Source organism: Mustela putorius, unplaced genomic scaffold (assembly GCF_011764305.1).
Source record: "Mustela putorius furo isolate JIRA1106 unplaced genomic scaffold, ASM1176430v1.1 tig00000196_pilon_pilon_pilon, whole genome shotgun sequence".
NCBI classification, from domain to species: Eukaryota; Metazoa; Chordata; class Mammalia; order Carnivora; family Mustelidae; genus Mustela; species Mustela putorius.
The window spans coordinates 7286629-7309564 of NW_025421310.1; the positions used below are offsets into that span (position 1 = coordinate 7286629).

The 22936-nt window shown below is 41.9% G+C and overlaps 1 protein-coding gene across 1 annotated transcript; it reads left to right on the forward strand.

Moving 5' to 3' along the window:
* The first annotated feature begins 1641 nt into the window (after window positions 1–1641).
* Window positions 1642–2274, forward strand: LOC101671542 (nuclear transcription factor Y subunit beta-like). The gene is given in 2 exon segments (XM_045077273.1): window positions 1642–1897; window positions 1899–2274. Coding segments are annotated over 2 exon segments (615 nt in total). The 5' UTR covers window positions 1642–1658.
* Window positions 2275–22936: the final 20662 nt, after the last annotated feature.

The following is a 22936-nucleotide window of genomic DNA, read 5'->3' on the forward strand; positions in this document are numbered from 1 at the left end:
ATGTCTTTGGTGCAAAAAAGTGGTATTATTAAATATGGCAACAGGACCTGTGGGTAGAAAGAGCTATACTGGGTTTGTGAGCAGTGACTGATGATGAACGTTCAGTGGGGGAGGGGGTTGAGGGAACAACATAAGTCTCTAATGAATTTGGACGCAAGATTTCCAGGACCTTGAAGGTACTGTCATGATGAGGTCACATATGACTATCTTGTAAAATCTTAGTCATGGACCCTTCAGATATCTATCAGTGGGCTCATGCTTGGGGGATGACTGCCAACATATATTTAGGGGGTAGAGATAAAGACAGTTTTCAAAGGGATTATCCTATGTTAAAGAGGACTTACAGGATCCTAGAGGTCTGGCTAATGTCAAGCTAATGTTACTTTTTACCTCCAACGAAACAACATTGCCACCATTGTGAACTCCTTGAGGAATGTCTCACTGTGCCTGTCTCAAGAGTTTAGCAATGGGCTGCAAGTAAAAGGAAATTTAATTTTATCTGCACTTCTTTGATTGTGTTCTTTTCCTCAGAGAATACAAGAAAGGTGCATCTGGGTGGCTCAGTTAACTGTACGCCTTCAGGTCAAATTGTGATCCCAGGGTTCTGGGATTGAGCCCTGGATCTGACTCTGTGGTCACCCTCCACCACTGCTCATTTGCTATCTTTAGCAAATAATAAATGTCATCTTTTTAAAGTTATGTTATTATTACTGACAGAGGGAGAGACAGCAAGAGAGGGAACACAAGCAGGGGGAGAGGGAGAGGGAGAGGCAGAACACTCCCTGCTATCTAGAGCCAGATGCAGGGCTCCATCCCAGGACTGTGGAATCCTGACCTGAGCCAATGGTAGATGCTTAACCCAGAGAGCTACCAAGGCGCCCCAGCACATATAATCTTTAAAAAAGAAAGAAAGAAAGAAAAAAATATCCTGCCTGTCCCCAACGCTGCCAATGGCCAGTGCCACTGGCCTTCCTCCTATAACTGTCTCCCTCCCACCCCCACCCTCGGCTGGGGCAAGAATGGGGGCAGGTTGCTCCAGCTGCGAGCAGTTTTGTGCTGCTGGAGGCAGGTAAGGCTGCCTCTTACTCAGAGGAGCTCCTGGCCCAAGGCTGAGGAGGGGGCTCCCGAGGTCACCGTCAGACCTCCTCTCAATAGCATCCCAGCTGGCTCCATTTTGTGCAGTGAGCTGGGTGGGAGACACTGGCCTGGACCCCATTCCCGACCCTGGGCCGTTAGCAAGGCTGGTGCAGAATCAGGGAGGGGGTGTGGGGGCTCCCGATAGCTAGCAGGGGCATGGCAAGGCCGGACATCTTTGCCCCAGTGCCCTGGGTGGGTAGATGCCTAGCAGGTGTTGGGCGCTGGCCTGGGGCCTGGGTCAAGGCGTAGGGTGATGCGTGCCACGATGGGCCTGACAGTCAGCCCACGGGGACGGTGGGGCTAGGGCCAGCCTGAAAACCTGCCTGGGTAGGAACGGAGGTACCCGGGAGGGAGGAGTGGATTTGGTCTTCCCGCAGTCTGGCTTACATGTAAAACATGCAGCCTTCTGGCGGCTTGTGGTCCCTGGACTTGCCTCAAAGCTTGAAGTTGGGCAAAGATCAGACTACTTTTTAGAAAGGTGTTTCTGAACACCACTGACAACACGGTTCTCACAGTATTTCATGACAACCAGTGGCGATAGCGCTACGACAGATGCTTCTCTACTAGGCATGGCTGCACACTACATGGGAAGAAGCCACTATGTGATTCAGTCTCATGATGACACTGAGCACAGCGTGAATGATCATGAAGACACAAATAGTTCAAAACACAGTTTCAGAGAACGCGATATCTATCTTCCAACTGCAAATGTAGCAAGGATAATGAAAAATGTCATACCTCAAATGGGAAAGGTTGTAAAATGCCAAGGACTGTTTTCAAGAATGAGTAAGTGAGCTCATCAGCTTTGTAACATCTGAAGCAAAGGAAAGATGCCATCAAGAGAAACGGAGGACAATCAAGCGAGAAGAAATTCTCTTTGCCATGCTGACCTCAGGTTGTGGTGGTTCTGTTGAACTTCTAAAATTATCCTTTCAGAAATTCAGAGAGGCTATGAAAGGAGAGAAAGGAGTTGGTGGAAGACTCAGAGCTACAGATGGACGAAGTGAAGAACTTACAGAGGGTCAACAACAAAATATTATGTTTATGCAATGTCATATTTCTGGTGTTCAACAAATTCAGTTTTCAGGGTCTGAAGATATGGTGGCATGGGGTGGAGAGAAGCTTAAGTCTGTATGATTCTGGAAATAGACATTAGATGGGAGTGACTGGGGAAAGAGGGCTCTTTGTACATTAAATAGCTGTAATGTAGCTTCCTAATGCTTGACTGAGGGCTTAATTCTGACTTGAGATGCTTTTTCATGAATGATTTAAGAAAAATCTGGATTTTAAAGGTATTAAAATATTGTTTCACATGAGTTTGTTGCTCTGTAGGACTCCTATATACATTATACATTGGAATTTACTACTGTTAGAGATTTGTAGGAAGTTTCTTATTTTCATGTTGAATCATGTTATTTTTGTAATTCAAGTCAACAGCTGGGTTAATTCATGTTTTGCTGTTTTGATAAAATATAAGGGTAGAGTTAAAAGAAAGAAAGACTCCAAGCAAAAGAAACTCAGGAGAAAGAAGTCTCCATCTGAAATGTGATGGTTTCTGCAGATCGCTCTGTACACCTAAGGTCTGTACAAATGTAAGACGGGGAATATGAACACTATAGAGTAGGAATCTGGAAAAGAGCAGGAAGCCAATAAAAGCAGTTAACATTAGGTGTATGCCAACAAATTGATCTCAGTGCCCAAGGCACACCAAAGGACACGCTATCATTGGTGTTTTCTTGTGGTCTGAGAACAGTAATTTAGAATAGAAATCTAATTATGAAGATACAGTGGATATAAACGATGTTAAATCACCTATAGTTTCTATTGAGGCTGCTTTTAGGCAAGCAGACTTGATCAAAGGAATGGAGAAAGGGCCCCAGCGCCCCTATGGCTGAATATAGACAGGCCCATCAGGGGACCCACCTCAAAGTAACCATGGGCCCTGCGCAACCACTGGGCTACTGAAGATGGGGTACAGTGACCAGAAAAGGGAAAATTGGATAAGCTCCCAGAACCCTCACCTTCCCCCTTTAAACACAGCCCCCACCACTGTCTCCTTACAGACAGCCTCTCCTCTGTTATCCTGCCTGCTGCTCTCTTGCAGTGTATTCAGTAAACTTCTAATACCTTTGTTCTGCCTCAGGTGAATTCTTCTCAGTGCCCACTTGACTGGCTTCCCCCCAATCGTGGGCCCACATTTGGGGTCCCCATATGACTCTCAGAGATACCACATTTAGACACCACAGTTTCCATGTGCTGTAATACCTACTGTATTTTTTTATTTAAATGTATTTTTATTTAAATATTTATATTTTGGAAGGAGGAGGGAAGGGCCAGACGTAGAGGGAAAGAATCTCAAAGAGACTCCCCACTGAGCAGGAAACTAGAAGCAGGTCTCATTCTAGGATCTGGAGATCATGACCTGAACTGAAATCAACAGTCCAGTGCAAAACTGACTGAGCCACCCAGACAAACCTCTAGTGTATTCTACATAGAGCATCTTTTTCACATTCTTTTTTTAAAAAAATATTTTATTTGTTTTTTGGTCAGAGAGAGAGAGTGCACACAAGCAGGCAGAGTGGCAGGCAGAGGCAGAGAGAGAAGCATACTACTGCTGAGCTAGGAGCCCAATGGGGCACTCAATCCCAAGACCCTGGGATTATGATCTGAGCTGAAGGCAGCAGCTTAACTGACTGATCCACCCAGGCTTTCCATTTCTTTAACATTCTAAAGGGGAAGACTCAACAATCCCCTCCCCCAACTTCTTTGATCTGAGAAACTTCCATGCTATTCTGGACTTTATATCCATCATTTTACTTGTGCATTTTCTTCCTCCTGGGATACACATACCTGGTAAAGCATCCAGACAGGCCCTAAATGAGAAACATTTTCCCTCCCTGATAAATCAGGACCAGACCTCATCAGCAAAGGGAATCTTAGACGCCACACACCTTTCCCTCTGGATATGCCACCAAGGGAATATTTTCAATACTTGCAGGACTTAATTCAATGTGACAACTGCTGATGGCCTACTGCAGCCAGGTTGGAAAGAAGGCAGAGAAGGGAGGTAGGGGAGGTAGGGGTTATCTGGGATATAGGGCAGTAGTGTTCTAAAGACCGAGCCTATGGTATCACTTCAGAAAATGAATACTTCCTTCAAGAACACATGCACCAGAAACTTCAGAACTAGAGCAATCAACATTTGCAATTTCTAAATGCAAGGAACTTACGGAGAAAAACATGACTAGACTTCTGACTTGGGATGCCAGGCTTACCTGAGAACCGGCCATTTCTTCTTTCACTTCATCCTGTAGATTTTTTTCTCATAAAGTATGTGTAGAGAAGTGACAGCTCCATCAGGAAAAAATACCCCTCAAACCACCAATACAAACTCTTCACCTGTAAACTGCTCGCCTGAAGATAAGACCCTGAAATTGCAGATAAACCTAACATCCTAGTGCTTTGTGTCAGGAGCTGTTCAGAAACTTGGAGTTCCTACTTGAACACCAGTCCCTGAACTTTCCTTCTCTAATTCCAGGGGGGCTCCCCTCCCAAAATGCCCAGAGAGACAGAGAGCGCATAGGCACCATGTGCTGCATGGATCTGACCCTCCCAGACTCATGTAACAGAGACTGTTTTGCCTCTCCATGAGCCAAAGCCTGCTCTCCACTCTCATAAAATAACCTGAAGCCCTCGTGCTTACCCCTGGCCTCACTGAGAATCACCTGGAGCCCTTAATTAATGTAACAGGATTGTTTCCACCCAAACTGACCAACAGAATCTGAGGGGGAGGCCAACAGAGAAGATCCTTTTTGAAACTCCACACATGATCCTATTGGGAAGTAAGTGGGGAGGTGACCAGGCCAAGCACATTAACCAAGGCTGTGGTGGTGACAGATGAAGATCTATGCCTTCACTGATCAAAATTTATGGAGACACATTCTCCCTCTTTCTGCTACACAGAGACACCTTACAGGTGGAACTTTTTCTTACAAATGCAAAAGTCTTCCAAAAGTAAACACAGGATTTCAGAGTCTTTCCTTTATCTGCCTTTTATTTAAAATAACCAGCCTAAAATAATGCTTATGCCTCACACATTTTAGGGTGACAAATTGTTCCCCTTCAGTCAGTAAATGTTTCTTTTCATAAGTAACTGCCACACATTCTGAAGTGAATGTCCTTTTTACACTCCCATCAGCGATATGAGAATTCTAATTCCTCAACATTCTCACTGAAAATTGGTGTTATCCTTTTTCTTTTAGCCATACCAGGAAATACTGAGTGGTGTCTCACTGTAAAAGATGAAGTGATCTTTCTAGAGTGGTCCTGGTGACTGAAATGGGAAACCACATAAAAGAATCAAGTGAAACAAAAATCACATGGCTGCATTCATGCTTCAGTGACACTCCATTTCAAAGATTAAGAGGTACATGCACCTTGTGAGTACTGGGAGAGGTACAGAACTGTGGAATCACTAAATTCGACACCTGAAACCGAAAACATGTTATGTTAACTAATTGGAATCAAAATAAATTATTTAAAAAGATGGAAAACCTGAGTGGCTAAGTTGGATAGGCAGCTGACTCTTGATGGCACTGAGGTCAAGATCTCAGGGTTAGATGGAACCCCGGGATTGGCTCTGTCCCCAGGGTGGAGGGTACTTAAAAATTCTCTCCCTTTGCCACTCCCCTCCCCCAACACCACCAGTAACAAGTGTACTCTCTCTCTCGTAAGAATTTTTTTCTAAAGATTTTATTTATTTATTTGACAGAGAGCGAGAAAGTGAGATGTAACACAAGCAGAGGGAGTGGGAGAGGAAGAAGCAGTCTTCTTGCAGAGCAGGGAGCCCAATGCAAGGCTTGATCCCAGGACCCTGCGATCATGACCTGAGCTGAAGGCAGACAATTAATGACTGAGCCACCCAGGCACCCCATCTCATATGAATTTTTAAAAAGCAATTGTTCTATGTTAAGAGTACAAAATAAATCCTAGAATTAAGTTGTCATAAACCAAAAAGAAAAAAAATAAAAAGTTACTGTACAAGGACTGTGTATATCAAAAAGTTAGCATTAAGAACACTAGGGGGCGCCTGGGTGGATCAGTGGGATAAAGCCTCTGCCTTTAGCTCAGGTCACGATTTCAGGGTTCTATGATTGAGCCCCACAGGGGGCTCTCTGCTCAGTGGGGAGCCTGCTTCCTCCCCTCTCTCTCTGCCTGCCTCTCTGCCTACTTGTGATCTCTGTCTGTGAAATAAATACATTAATACAATCTTTAAAAAAAGAACACTAGGAAGAAAAAAGTGAACTGACTCTTGAGTATGGTGCTTTCAGTTTGCAGTGGGAGAAATAAGGCACCTGACTGGGCAGACCTCTCTTGTTAATAACATGGTAAGTGACGACACCAGGGAAATGTATTGTTACTTGGTTTGAGTTTCACCATAAACTCAATTTGGTAGGGACTAGTCATCTTCTGGTTATAATAGGTCACACAATCTGAGAGGCTTTGCTGGTCTCCTTCTGTGCTTGGGTAACAGCAGTTGTTTTTTGGCTAGCAATGGGAACAGGTGTTTCTGACCTATCTCCCAACTTGCAGCCCAATAGATTGCCTGTTTAAAAAACAAACAAACAAACAAACACACAAAAAACCCTTGGAGTTCAGTTATGAATCTACTAAAAGGAAGATACTTTTCTTTTATGATACTGCATGGGCACAATACACTGTAGAGTCAGGAGAAGCACAAATTGCAAGTCTGTGGCACAAATAAAACTGACTTTTGAAATTTAATTTTTTTTAAAGATTTTATTCATTTATTTGACAGAGAGGAGATCACAAATAGGCAGAGAGGCAGGCAGGTTTGGGGGGGAAAGCGGGCTCCCCGCTGAGCAGAGAGCCTGATGCGGGGCTCAATCCCAGGACCCTGAGATCATGACCTGAGCCGAAGGCAAAGGCCTAACCCACTGAGCCACCCAGGCACCCCTAAAATTTTAAATCCTTTACAATGTAACCCATTGAAATGATGCATTCTTGCAGTAAGATTCTGAATGAATCCAAATACAAAAACGACATTAAGTTCCTCTCAGTAGACAGAGGCAGAGTCAGCTTCAGCATCCACAGCTAGGTCACAGGGATTCCCATTCAGGACACCAATAATTTAGGTGTTCCATCAGGGAAAGTGTAGAAGAATCAGCCAAATAACATACCAAGCACTTTGAATTTAGGCAGACTAACTACAGAGAAAACCGTAACATGAAATATAGTAAGATCACTCTAATTAGCATATTCATTCAGAGCTAAAACATATAATGGCATAAAAATTAAGAACAGTCACCAAAATTTTCTGAATTTGGGAAGAATGAGGAAGGGAGAACAATAAGTATATTTGTGTGCAAAAGTATATTTTGGGCAATAGCTACAAGTCAGGCAATATAAAACAAAAAATTTCTTAAATGTGCAAAACACAAAATACGTTTAAGATTCTTCCTTATATTCCACTTAGTTAACATATGAAGTAATATTTGATTTAGGTGCACAACAGTGATTATACAATTCCATATAACATTCTATGCCTATCACAGGGGCAGTCCTTAATCCCCATCATTTACTTAATGCATCCACTAATCTACCTGCACTCTGGCAATCATCAGGTAGTTTTCTAAAGTTAAGAGTCTGTTTCTTGGTGTGCCTGGGTGGCTCAGTCTTTGAGCATCTATCTTCAGCTCATGTCCTGATCCTAGGGTTCCAGGATCAAGTCCCAAATTCTGCTCCATGGTCAGCAGAGAGCCTACTTCTCCCTCTCCCACTCCCACTCATTTCGTTGCCTCTCTGTCTCTCTGTAAAAACAATAAAATCATTTTTTTTAAATTTTTTATTTTTGATAAACATATATTTTTATCCCCAGGGGTACAGGTCTGTGAATCAACAGGTTTACACACTTCACAGCACTCACCAAATCACATACCCTCCCCAATGTCTATAATCCCACCCCCTTCTCCCAAACCCGCTCCCCCCGGCAACCCTCAGTTTGTTTTGTGAGATTAAGAGTCACTTATGGTTTGTCTCCCTCCCAATCCCATTTTGTTTCATTTATTCTTCTTCTACCCACTTAAGCCTCCATGTTGTATCACCACTTCCTCATATCAGGGAGATCATATGATAGTTGTCTTTCTCTGCTTGACTTATTTCGCTAAGCATGATACGCTCTAGTTCCATCCACGTTGTTGCAAATGGCAAGATTTCATTTCTTTTGATGGCTGCATAGTATTCCATTGTGTATATATACCACATCTTCTTGATCCATTCATCTGTTGATGGACATCTAGGTTCTTTCCATAGTTTGGCTATTGTGGACATTGCTGCTATAAACATTCGGGTGCATGTGCCCCTTTGGATCACTACATTTGTATCTTTAGGGTAAATACCCAATAGTGCAATTGCTGGGTCATAGGGCAGTTCTATTTTCAACATTTTGAGGAACCTCCATGCTGTTTTCCAGAGTGGCTGCAGCAGCTTGCATTCCCACCAACAGTGTAGGAGGGTTCCCCTTTCTCTGCATCCTCGCCAGCATCTGTCATTTCCTGACTTGTTGATTTTAGCCATTCTGACTGGTGTGAGGTGATATCTCATTGTGGTTTTGATTTGTATTTCCCTGATGCCGAGTGATATGGAGCACTTTTTTCATGTGTCTGTTCGCCATCTGGATGTCTTCTTTGCAGAAATGTCTGTTCATGTCCTCTGCCCATTTCTTGATTGGATTATTTGTTCTTTGGGTGTTGAGTTTGCTAAGTTCTTTATAGATTCTGGACACTAGTCCTTTATCTGATATGTCGTTTGCAAATATCTTCTCCCATTCTGTCAGTTGTCTTTTGATTTTGTTAACTGTTTCCTTTGCTGTGCAAAAGCTTTTGATCTTGATGAAATCCCAGTAGTTTCATTTTTTCCCTTGCTTCCCTTGCCTTTGGCGTTGTTCCTAGGAAGATGTTGCTGCGGCAGAGGTCGAAGAGGTTGCTGCCCGTGTTCTCCTCAAGGATTTTGATGGATTCCTTTCGTACATTGAGGTCCTTCATCCATTTTGAGTCTATTTTTGTGTGTGGTGTAAGGGAATGGTCCAATTTCATTTTTCTGCATGTGGCTGTCCAATTTTCCCAGCACCATTTATTGAAAAGGCTGTCTTTTTTCCATTGGACATTCTTTCCTGCTTTGTCGAAGATTAGTTGACCATAGATTTGAGGGTCTATTTCTGGGCTCTCTATTCTGTTCCATTGATCTATGTGTCTGTTTTTGTGCCAGTACCATGCTGTCTTGATGATGACAGCTTTGTAATAGAGCCTGAAGTCCGGAATTGTGATGCCACCAATGTTGGCTTTCTTTTTCAATATCCCTTTGGCTATTCGAGGTCTTTTCTGGTTCCATATAAATTTTAGAATTATTTGTTCCATTTCTTTGAAAAAGATGGATGGTACTTTGATAGGAATTGCATTAAATGTGTAGATTGCTTTAGGTAGCATAGACATTTTCACAATATTTATTCTTCCAATCCAGGAGCATGGAACATTTTTCCATTTCTTTGTGTCTTCCTCAATTTCTTTCATGAGTACTTTATAGTTTTCTGAGTATAGATTCTGTGTCTCTTTGGTTAGGTTTATTCCTAGGTATCTTATGGTTTTGGATGCAGTTGTAAATGGTATTGACTCCTTAATATCTCTTTCTTCTGTCTTGCTGTTGGTGTAGAGAAATGCAACTGATTTCTGTGCATTGATTTTATATCCTGACACTTTACTAAATTCCTGTATAAGTTCTAGCAGTTTTGGAGTGGAGTCTTTTGGGTTTTCCACATATAGTATCATATCATCTGCGAAGAGTGATAATTTGACTTCTTCTTTGCCGATTTGGATGCCTTTAATTTCCTTTTGTTGTCTGATTGCTGAGGCTAGGACCTCTAGTACTATGTTGAATAGCAGTGGTGATAATGGACATCCCTGCCGTGTTCCTGACCTTAACAGAAAAGCTTTCAGTTTTTCTCCATTGAGAATGATATTTGCCGTGGGTTTTTCATAGATGGCTTTGATGATATTGATGTATGTGCCCTCTATCCCTACACTTTGAAGAGTTTTGATCAGGAAGGGATGCTGTACTTTGTCAAATGCTTTTTCAGCATCTATTGAGAGTATCATATGGTTCTTGTTCTTTCTTTTATTGATGTGTTGTATCACATTGACTGATTTGCGGATGTTGAACCAACCTTGCAGCCCTGGAATAAATCCCACTTGGTCGTGGTGAATAATCCTTTTAATGTACTGTTGAATCCTATTGGCTAGTATTTTGTTGAGTATTTTCGCTCTGTGTTCATCAAGGATATCGGTCTATAGCTCTCTTTTTTGGTGGGATCCTTGTCTGGTTTTGGGATCAAGGTGATGCTGGCCTCATAAAATGAGTTTGGAAGTTTTCCTTCCATTTCTATTTTTTGGAACAGTTTCAGGAGAATAGGAATTAGTTCTTCTTTAAATGTTTGGTAGAATTCCCCCGGGAAGCCGTCTGGCCCTGGGCTTTTGTTTGTTTGGAGATTTTTAATGACTGTTTCAATCTCCTTACTGGTTATGGGTCTGTTCAGGCTTTCTATTTCTTCCTGGTTCAGTTCTGGTAGTTTATATGTTTCTAGGAATGCATCCATTTCTTCCAGATTGTCAAATTTATTGCCGTAGAGTTGCTCATAGTATGTTCTTATAATAGTTTGTATTTCTTTGGTGTTAGTTGTGATCTCTCCTCTTTCATTCATGATTTTATTTATTTGGGTCCTTTCTCTTTTCTTTTTGATAAGTCGGGCCAGGGGTTTATCAATTTTATTAATTCTTTCAAAGAACCAGCTCCTAGTTTCGTTGATTTGTTCTATTTTTTTTTGGTTTCTATTTCATTGATTTCTGCTCTGATCTTTATGATTTCTCTTCTCCTGCTGGGCTTAGGGTTTCTTTCTTGTTCTTTCTCCAGCTCCTTTAGGTGTAGGGTTAGGTTGTGTACCTGAGACCTTTCTTGTTTCTTGAGAAAGGCTTGTACCGCTATATATTTTCCTCTCAGGACTGCCTTTGTTGTGTCCCACAGATTTTGAACCGTTGTATTTTCATTATCATTTGTTTCCATGATTTTTTTCAATTCTTCTTTAATTTCCCGGTTGACCCATTCATTCTTTAGAAGGATACTGTTTAGTCTCCATGTATTTGGGTTCTTTCCAAACTTCCTTTTGTGGTTGAGTTCTAGCTTTAGAGCATTGTGGTCTGAAAATATGCAGGGAATGATCCCAATCTTTTGATACCGGTTGAGTCCTGATTTAGGACCGAGGATGTGATCTATTCTGGAGAATGTTCCATGTGCACTAGAGAAGAATGTGTATTCTGTTGCTTTGGGATGAAATATTCTGAATATATCTGTGATGTCCATCTGGTCCAGTGTGTCATTTAAGGCCTTTATTTCCTTGCTGATCTTTTGCTTGGATGACCTGTCCATTTCAGTGAGGGGAGTGTTAAAGTCCCCTACTATCATTGTATTATTGTTGATGTGTTTCTTTGATTTTGTTATTAATTGGTTTATATAGTTGGCTGCTCCCACATTGGGGGCATAGATATTTAAAATTGTTAAATCTTCTTGTTGGACAGACCCTTTGAGTATGATATAGTGTCCTTCCTCATCTCTTATTATAGTCTTTGGCTTAAAATCTAATTGATCTGATATAAGGATTGCCACTCCTGCTTTCTTCTGATGTCCATTAGCATGGTAAATTCTTTTCCACCCCCTCACTTTAAATCTGGAGGTGTCTTCGGGCTTAAAATGTGTTTCTTGGAGGCAACATATAGATGGGTTTTGTTTTTTTATCCATTCTGATACCCTGTGTCTTTTGACAGGGGCATTTAGCCCATTCACATTCAGGGTAACTATTGAGAGATATGAATTTAGTGCCATTGTATTGCCTGTAAGGTGACTGTTACTGTATATGGTCTCTGTTCCTTTCTGATCTACCACTTGTAGGCTCTCTCTTTGCTTAGAGGACCCCTTTCAAGATTTCCTGTAGATCTGGTTTGGTATTTGCAAATTCTTTCAGTTGTTGTTTGTCCTGGAAGCTTTTAATCTCTCCTTCTATTTTCAATGATAGCCTAGCTGGATATAGTATTCTTGGCTGCATGTTTTTCTCGTTTAGTGCTCTGAAAATATCATGCCAGCTCTTTCTGGCCTGCCAGGTCTCTGTGGATAAGTCAGCTGCCAATCTAATATTTTTACCATTGTATGTTACAGACTTCTTTTTTTCCCGGGCTGCTTTCAGGATTTTCTCTTTGTCATTGAGACTTGTAAATTTTACTATTAGGTGACGGGGTGTGGGCCTATTCTTATTGATTTTGAGGGGCATTCTCTGAACCTCCTGAATTTTGATGCTCGTTCCCTTTGCCATATTGGGGAAATTCTCCCCAATAATTCTCTCCAGGATACCTTCTGCTCCCCTCTCACTTTCTTCTTCTTCTGGAATCCCAATTATTCTAATGTTGTTTCGTCTTATGGTGTCACTTATCTCTCGAATTCTCCCCTCGTGGTCCAGTAGCTGTTTGTCCCTCTTTTGCTCAGCTTCTTTATTCTCTGTCATTTGGTCTTCTATATCACTAATTCTTTCTTCTGCCTCATTTATCCTAGCAGTGAGAGCCTCCATTTTTGATTGCACCTCATTAATAGCTTTTTTGATTTCACCTTGGTTAGATTTTAGTTCTTTTATTTCTCCAGAAAGGGCTTTTATATCTCTCAAGAGGGTTTCTCTAATATCTTCCATGCCTTTTTCGAGCCCAGCTAGAACCTTGAGAATTGTCATTCTGAACTCTAGATCTGACATATTACTGATGTCTGTATTGATTAGGTCCCTAGCCTTCGGTACTGCCTCTTGTTCTTTTTTTTGTGTTGAATTTTTACGTCTTGTCATTTTGTCCAGATAAGACTAAATGAAGGGGCAAGTAAAATACTAAAAGGGTGGCAACAACCCCAGGAAAATATGCTTTAACCAAATTAGAAGAGATCCAAAATCGTGAGTGGGGAGAAAGGGGATAAAAAGAGGTTCAAAAAGGAAAAAAAGGAAGAAAAAAAAAAAAAAAAAAAAAAAAAAAAAAAAAAAAAAAAAAAGAAAAGAAAAGAAAAGAATTTTTTAAAAAAGAATACACCTAAGAAAAATGTAAAAAAGAAAAAATATATATATTAGATAAACTAGTATAAAATCGTTAAAAAAGAAAAAGGTAACAGTTAAAAAAAAATTTTACCCGAAGGCGAGAAAAAAGAAAAAAATGAAAAAGAAAAAATTAAATTAACTGCAAGACTAAAAAAAATCACAGGAAAAAAGCCATGAGTTCTGTGCTTGGCTTTCTCCTCCTCTGGAATTCTGCTGCTCTCCTTGGTATTGAAACCGCACTCCTTGGTAGGTGAACTTGGTCTTGGCTGGATTTCTTGTTGATCTTCTGGGGGAGGGGCCTGTTGTAGTGATTCTCAAGTGTCTTTGCCCCAGGCGGAATTACACCGCCCTTACCCGGGGCCGGGGTGAGTAATCCGCTTCTGTTTGCTTTCAGGAGCTTTTGTTCCCTGAGCGCTTTCCGTAGAGTTCCAGAGGACGGGAATACAAATGGCGGCCTCCTGGTCCGGCCCGGAGGAGCCGAGAGCCCAGGGCCGCACTCCTCAGTGCGCGCTCAGAGAACCGCGCCCAGTTACTCCCGTCTGCCTGACCTCCGGCCGCGCTCCGAGCTCACCGAGCCTGCGACCGGTTCAAGGTAACACGGAGCTGTGAGCTTACTGTTGGCTCTGTCTCTGTAGCCGGCTTTCCCGTTCCAATACCCGCAAGCTCTGCGACACTCAGACACCCCCGATCCTTCTGTGACCCTGCGGGACCTGAGGCCACGCTGACCCCGCGTGGGCTTTGCCCTGGTTTAGCCTCTGGAGCGATGTCCCTCAGCGGAACAGACTTTTAAAAGTCCTGATTTTGTGCGGTTGCTCCGCCGCTTGCCGGGAGCCGGCCCCTCCCCCGGGGTCTATCTTCCCGTCGCTTTGGATTCACTTCTCCGCCGGTCCTACCTTTCAGAAAGTGGTTGTTTTTCTGTTTCCAGAATTGCTGTTTTTCTTCTCTTCGATCTGCCGATGGATTTTCAGGTGTTTGCAATCTTTAGATAAGGTATCTAGCTGATCTCCGGCTAGCTGAAGCAGTCTCAGCTTGCTACTTCTCCGCCATCTTGACTCCTCCCAATAAAATCATTTTAAAAAAATTTATTTCATGCATTGCCTCTCCCTTTCTCTTTTGTTTCCGATTGCTCACTTGTTTTGTTTTCTGAATTCCAAACATGAGTTAAATGATACAATACTTGTCTTTCTCTGAATTATTTCACTTGGAAGAATACACTCTAGCTCTATCCATCTTGTGGCAAATGGCAAGATTTCATCCCTTTTAGGGTTATAAATATGCCTTTTGATTTATATCTTTCTTCTTTATTCATTGAGGGGTCAATGAACACTTGGGCTGGACTGTTTCAAACAGATATACTCACTGCTTCTCACTGTTGAACTGCTTCACCAACAAATCCATGCCATGCAAAGACCCAAAATACAGATCTACACTCATTATGGTGCTGAGAAAAGGGAGGAAAGTCCCACACAGCAGTGAAGCAGCTTCCCTGAAGATCACCCAACCACAGTGGATCTGACCTTGACTGCGGTGATCTCCCTGGGAAACGAGGGCTTAGCAACCACAGCATGTGTCTTGCAGATCCTGCCTATTCCACTGTCCAGAAGGCTTCTTCATCTCAAACATGTATTCTACCCTGTGACATCTTAAAGCTACCCACATGATTACATCATGCAATACTCTCCTCCATCCCTTGTCATGGATCTAGGCAGGGGACGTAGTGTAATCACTGACATCCAGCAGCATTAGTCCTCAGGAGATTAATTAAATCATCAGGATAAAGCAGGACTTCCCTACTCCTGAGAAACCCACATAGCCAATTCTTTCCCTCATTACATGCATTCATCAGATGACACCAGCAAGAGCTCCTTGTGCCTTTGCAGTGACTAAAGGGAGTCACCTCCAGGTCCCTCCACACATGTGAAAGAGTTCCTCACATTTCATTTTCATAGGTCTTGTCTTTCTCTTGAAGGATGGTGTCTTCCTCAAATTTTACTTAGATTCACATCCCATATACCCGTGCTAAATGTCTTAATACCCATCAGCTTTCCATCTGTCTAATCTCAATGAAGCATTTTCTGAGGACACTCTCTCCATAGCACAGGCAAAAAAGAATGGTTGTGGTGCCTACATAGCTGGAAAGAAAAATGAGGGCAAATACAACTGGAGATCTGGAGATAACTAGGTCATAAACAAGTAGAAGTTATTTTTCTACATCTAGGGAATGCCTTGGGAAATTCGGGACTCTTCTCCTCCTCTACATGCTAATTATTCATCTTGAGTATTTTCTGTCTCTTTCCTGAGCTACTACATCACTCCTATTGGGATAGATTTCTTTTTCTTATGGGGTATCTATGACAAACATAGCATGGTCATATGTGCATGTGTACCTCATAGACACATCAAAATACCACTCAGTGTAGGACATGGGGCACAGGCTTTCATTGTGTCCATGGTGCAGTGCTAGAGAGTCCTAAGTCTAAGTCCAGAATATGCCATTCTGACTAAAACAGATTTAGGGAAGCTCTGGTGGAGGGGGAGTCTTCTCTAAGGGACATGGGAGGGAAAGCATTGGGAGAAAGAGAAATGGTGGCTCACAAGAATGTAGTGCAAATGTCATATGAGACGTTTCACTAAATTGTCACCCTACAGCGTGCTGACTGGGGAATGCACTAGTGAGAAGGGCTCCTGTCAGTACAAGGCCCCGACAACACTACTGGTTACACAAAATCAATGTCAAGTAGCAGTATCATGGAGTATATGAGCTAAAACACCAACAATACCTCTATGTTACAAAGTTTGGTAATACACATAATACACAGTAATATCATCCTATTCACAAAGAGGAGAAAATCATAGCAGAGACTGGGGAAAAATAATCACATATCCCTTAAACCTTCAGAGCAATGGGAAACTGGATTCCTAGGTATATTGTTTTACTCCAGTACCAAACAGGTGATGGATTTGATCAGCTCCGTACAACCCGCAATGAAATAGATGAACACTAGACGTAGAATAACACATCATTCATGACATACGCATACCCATATGTTAAAAACCAGTGTTTTATTGAAGCATGTGGGTAGCTAAGTGGATTAAAGCTTCTGCCTTTGGCTGTGGTCATGATCCCAGCGTCTTGGGATCCAGCCCCACATTGAGCTCTCTGCTCCACTGGGAGCCTGCTTCCTCTTCTCTCTCTCTGCCTGCCTCTCTGCCTACTTGTGATCACTTTCTGTCAACAAAATAAATAAAATCTTTTAAGTAAAAAACACCACTGTTTTATTAATGAAAATATATTAATTTCATACATACACAGAGTAAGTAGTGCATATCAAATCCACTCTATTGTCTCCATTCGAAATACAGAACACACATGTGTAAAAGCATTCAAGTGTTGTCAGAAGGATGTGGGAGTACCTATTTCTAAAAATTTCATGACTGAAGTACTTTGCTCAGAAATGTGTATGTGCAATGGTATAGCATTGTAGGGAAGAGTTAGCTACCCTCCTGCAGTCATCTGTCAGGATTTCCTCATTTAACCACATCAAGTCATACTCTCTAACGATAGCACTTAGGAAGATAAATGCATAGTTTACTGCACAGCTACCTCTTTTTCCTTAAAGAACAATTAGGAAAACCTCCTATTTCTAATATTGAGGAAGTTCTTTAGTTTCAATACATCCAGAAGTGTGTGCTACGAACACCTATCCCATGGAATCTTAACATCAGTGTTATAACTGTAAGCACCATCTCCAAAGAGATGTACTTTCTATGTTGTGTATCACACGGTCCTCTTCCATGGAAAATTAGGTACGCATGAGTCCCACTTAATGGAGCAGGACATCTAATATATTGGACGAAGCAACAATCAGCCCCATGTTCTTACACACCCACGAGGAACAGAGGAATTTTCCAGAGGGATTTCAGAGGAAATAAATTGTTAGTCACAAATCACATATAGGGCTAATGTAAAAATTTAAAAATACTGAAATCCTTGGGGCACCTGGGTGTCTCAGTGGGTTGAGCCTCTGCCTTCAGCTCAGGTCATGATCTCAGGGTTCTGAGATAGAGCCCCACATTGGGCTCTATGCTCAGCGGGGAGCCTGCTTCTTCCTCTCTCTCTTCCTGCCTCTCTGCCTGCCTCTCTGCCTACTTGTGATCTCTATCTGTCAAATAAATAAATGGAATCTTAAAAAAAAATAAAAATACTGAAATCCTTATATATATATGAAAAAGTCCATCCACTAAATCTGTTCAACAGACTACTATATACATTTTCTAAGTGCTGAAGTCTGATTTGTCCTTATAATCACTATTTTCATACAGGGTAATGTCTGAGTAGGGTGAATAATGTATTCCATTGGCTTGATTTCTGTAACATTCTTTGGCATCTGATGTTCAATTCAATTGCTAACTTTCAATTGACTTTCCTTAATGCACTCTCTGGTGTGTGCTCCAATGTATATTAAAATGAAGGCCTCTCCGCATTCACGATGTTCCAAGGGTATGAGTCTAGTATGCATTATGACATATGGAGTAAGAACTGAATTCCAGTTACAGGCTTGACCATGTTATTTACATTTCACACTTTCACTCCTGTATGAAAACAACAATGTGAAGACAGGTGGGAGTCCCACTGAGAGGTCAGACACATTCTTAGTATTTGTACACTTACTCTCCTATTTAAAATCTCTCATATGGAGTGAGGAGGGAGCAGTCCTTAGGCACTCTCTCACATTCATTACATCCATAATCTTCTCTGAAGGATGAATTCTGTGATGTGCATTAAGAGTTGTGTACCTACTAGAGGTTTGGCCACATTATTCATCTGGTGTCTTTCCAGTATGAATTCTCTGTTTAGAAGGCATGCATGCTGGACAAAGGCTTTGCTACACTGGTTATATTTGTGAGGTTATTATCTAATATGAATTCTCTCATAGGCATGAATCCGTGACCGGTTTTTAATCAACTTTGCTCACATTCTCTTTTTCTTTTGTTTTTTTAAGATTTTATTTTTTTTTATTTGACAGAGAGATGGAGAGAGAACACAAGTAGAGAGGAGGATCAGTCACAGGGAGAGAGAGAAGCACGCTGGCCACTGAGCAGGGAGCCCGATGCAGAGCTCAACCCCGGGACCCTGGGATCATGAGCTGAGCTGAAGGCAGCCCCATAACCGCCTGAGCCACCCAGGTGCCCCTGTTCTTACATTCTATACACTGGCAAACCTTCTATCTAGTATGAATATTATGATGTTTAGTGAGGACTGAGTGCATGTAAAGACCTAACAACATTCTTTTTTTTTTTTTAATTTTAAGGATTTTTTAAAAATTTATTTATTTGAGAGAGAATGAGTGAGAAAGAGCATAAGAGAGAAGGTCAGAGGGAGAAGCAGACTCCCCAAGGAGCTGGGAGCCGGATGTGGTACTCGATCCAGTAAGTCCGGGATCATGACCTGTGCTGAAGGCAGTCGCTCAACCAACTGAACCACCCAGAAGCCCCGCCTAACAACATTCTTGACTTTGATAAGGTTTCTCTCCAGTATAAATCCTGTGATGTTGAGTAAGTGTTGAGCTGTTTATAAAGGCTTTGCCACACACTTGACATTGGTAAGTTTTCTCTCCAATATGAATTCTGTAATGTTGAGTGAGGCCTGAGTTGTGGTTAAAGGCCTTGCCACAGTCTTGATATTGGTAAGATGTCTTCCCATTATGAACTCTTTGAGCTGACTAAGCCTTGAGCACCAGTTAGAGGCCTTGCCACATTTTTGGAATTTATAGGGTTACGCTCTAGTATGAGTTCTGTTATGTTGACTGAGGTGTGAGTTCACCTTAAAGGCCTCACCACATCCCTGACACTGGTAAGGTTTCTCTCCAGTATGAATTCTGTGATGTTGTATAAGGTTTGAGTTGTGAATAAAGGCCTTGCCACATTCTTGACATTGGTAAGGTTTCTCTCCATTATGAATTCTGTGATGTTTAGTAAGTTGTGAAGGGACGGCATAGGCCTTAACACATTTTTGACATTGGTAAGGTTTCTCTCCAGTATGAGTTCTGTGATGTTGAATAAGGGATGACCTCCAGTTAAAGCTATTGCCACATGTTTGACATTGGTAAGGTTTCTCTCCAGTTGAGTTTTGTTATGTTCAATAAGAGTTGTGCTGTCTTTAAAGGGCTTCCCACATTCCTGACATTGGTAAGATTTCTGTCCAGTATGAATTCTGTGATGTTCAGTAAGTGTTGACCTGTCACTAAAGGCCTTGCCACATTCTTGACATTGGTAAGGTTTTTCTCCAGTATGAATTATGTGATGCTTAGTAAGTTGGAAAGGGACAGCATAGTCCTTACCACATTCTTGACACTGGTAAGGTTTCTCTCCAGTATGAATTCTGTGATGTTGAATAAGGGATGACCTCCAGTTAAAGCTCTTACCACATTCTTGACATTGGTAAGGTTTCTCTCCAGTATGAATTCTGTGATGTCAAGTAAGGGTTGAGCTGTGATTAAAGCCCTTGCCACATTGTTGATACTGGTAAGGTTTATCTCTACTATGCATTCTGTGATGTTGAATAAGTTTTGAGCATGATGTAAAGGTTTCAGCACATTCATTACAGTTGTAATTTTTTTCCCGCAATATGAATTTGGTGCTATCTATTAAGACTTGTGTGATTGTTAAAAGCCTTGCCACATTCTTGACATTTGCAGGGTTTCTCTCCAGAATAGATCTGTGAATGTCCATTTGATGAACGGTCCTTAAAGCTTTGACCACCTTCTTCACATTTGTATACTTTTTCTCCAGTATGCATTCCCCAATCTTGAAATAGTGTTGAGTGGCAGTCAAAGGATTTACCACATTCCTTAAAGATGTAAGTTTCCTCTCCCTGAGGGATTATCTCATTGATGTTTAGGCTTGATGACTGATTAAACATGGTCCCTGGTTGATTACATGTGAATGGGCTTTTTCCCTCATGAATTCTCTGATGATCAGCAACACTGGAGGACTGGTTATGAGCTTTCCCACATTCATTATATTTATGAAGACTGTCTCCCAAGTGGTGACCATTATGTAAACTGAGGTTAGAGCTTGGATTAAAGCCTTCCCCACATTTATCACATTCATAATGGTTCTCTGCAAACCGAGCCCTGACATCGATGAACACTGGAGCCCTGGTTCAGTATTTTCTCAGATTCAGTGCATTGAGCAATTCTGTCTCCAGTGAAAAGCTTCTGGTCACACTGTAGGGTCAACTTCTCAGTGAAGTCCCTCTCATATGGATCCCACTGAGTCCTTTGTTCTTCATTTCTAAATCTCTGATTTAAAGTCAGACCAATCCATATTTTTCAAATGGCTCAAATCATTACTCTCAGCATGGACTAGGTTACTTTCCAGATGTTCCAAGTGGTCTGTCCACAAATCACTATGGTTGACTATCTGATTGGAGCTTGTGCTGACAGAAACACACTGCTCTGCAGAAACAGTTGACTTAAAAGGGAGATTTTCGCAGCGGTTTATATCCTTCACCATTTAGGGCAGTGACATTCTCATTAAGGTCAATTGCCTTGGTTTGGGTGTATCGTCCAGAATTTCTTTGAGGCCCTTCACTGTCCCCATCATTGTCCCAGTCTGTGCATAAGTATAAAATCTCAACAGTACTATCTTTGTGTCTGTGTGTTGACCCATTCTGGAAAGAACCTTCTATGCTCCACTGTAGCAGGAAACTCTGGGTCTCATGTGAAGATACAGTTGAAATATACCAAATAAAGGTAAAAGCACTGCACTTAATACATTCAGAAGAATGTACTGAAGACTTCTAATACAGAAGCATCAATGACAATGTCAGAAAGATGGCTGACAAGGAGTCATCAGGACCTCATTTCCCTCATGAAAACGTAACATGGCACACAACATATTGACCATATATCCTAGTAGACAATTCTGTGATATGGTCACAGTGTAGCAGAAATCCCTTTCCTGTATCTCTAACGATCACAAAAAGGATCATATGAGCTCAAACTTAGCAGAATGGAGGATATGGAAACAGAAAACTGAACTGAATCAAACAAGAGTACAGTAAAAATAGGAATATATCAAGCACAGGAAGAGTTGTTTGGCAGAAGATCAACAACACTGACAGCCCATGAACTAAATAAAGAATAACAGAAAAAAGACTGATTATAATGACAAGTGAAGAAGTGAAAGCCGACAAAGTATAGCTGACTGTAGGAATAAAATTATAAGAGGCAACAATATTTGAGGGGGGAATCACAAGATTTGGGGTGGAAGCTACAGAGAGAGGGAATCACATGCAGGCATTACACTGAATACACAGTGTGACTTGAGCCTGTATCCCAAGACCCTGAGATCAAGATCTGAGCAGAAATCAAGAGTCAGTACTTCCCCAAGTGAGGCACCAGCACCCAATTATTTTTTAACTCTTATCTCTGTGGTAAATTTCTCACTATTGTTTTCTCACTCCTTGAGTATCCTTATGATTGCAACCTGAAATTCTCCATCAAGCTCCTTACTACTGTTTCTATCTTATCTCTGACCTTGGTATTATCTGCTGGTTTTCTTTGGGATAAATTATTTCATCTTGGCATTTCTCTAAGTCTCTACTTTCCTCTGTGCATTAAGAAAGTCAATGATCTGAACTGTTGTATCATTCAGACCAGTGGTCTGCAGGGGCCCCCCTTGCCTGATACGGGCAGTGTTTGGTCCCTGGCCTGAATGTGGCCAGTTTGAACTACGTGAGCTCTGCTCTGATTGTAAAAGGAGACCTGACTCCTTAGGCAGCATCGGACTGGGCTAGAGTCAAGAGACCAAACCAGGCCCCAACTCGTGCCTCCTGGGAGCCCAAGGGTTAATAACCCCATGAGTGGAAAGTTGAGCAGCTCTTTAGAAAGGGCCTGAGCTATGGATCCCAACGTGGTTGCCTGCATGTGCTTATTTGGAATGGGCAAAACAGGCTTTCTCATTAAACCATTGTGGGATTGTGATGTCCTTGCACAGGCCATAAACTACACCATTGTAAGATTGTGCTGTGCTTACATAAAGTATGTCTTGAGTAGCCTTAAAGTTAGTATGTCTGGTGCCAGAGGGTCTGCTATTGGTCCTTGGAAAATAGATAATGGGAAAGCTTGAAGGGTATTCTATGCATGTTGCAAACTCTTTCATAATCAGTTTAAAAAGGATACTTTTTTTGTAGTTGTTTCTCTTAGCTATATAATGCCTTGCTGCCTTGAATAAAATTGGCACTGCTTGGACATCATCCACTGTGTCCCTCCTGTCCCCATCTCTTTATGTCTCGTCTTCATCTCACCATCCTCTTACCCTCTCGACCCTGGTCATGTTGTTGCACCAGCCATGACACCTGACATCAACTCCACCAGAACTGCAGCCGTGCAGAATCCCTGCTCAGGAGACATGATGTGGGCAGGGGCTGACCTTGCTTAGCCTGAGGCATGCCTCACTGAGAAGGGAAGTCCTCTCAGGTCACAGGGGGTGAAGCCTGGTGCAAGCAAGGCAGACAGCCAATATCCTCACTGAGTGGGGCTCAGTCTCTATGCTATAGGACAGGAGAGGGCTCCCATGTTTTGGAAGCCACATGTCACTGAATGT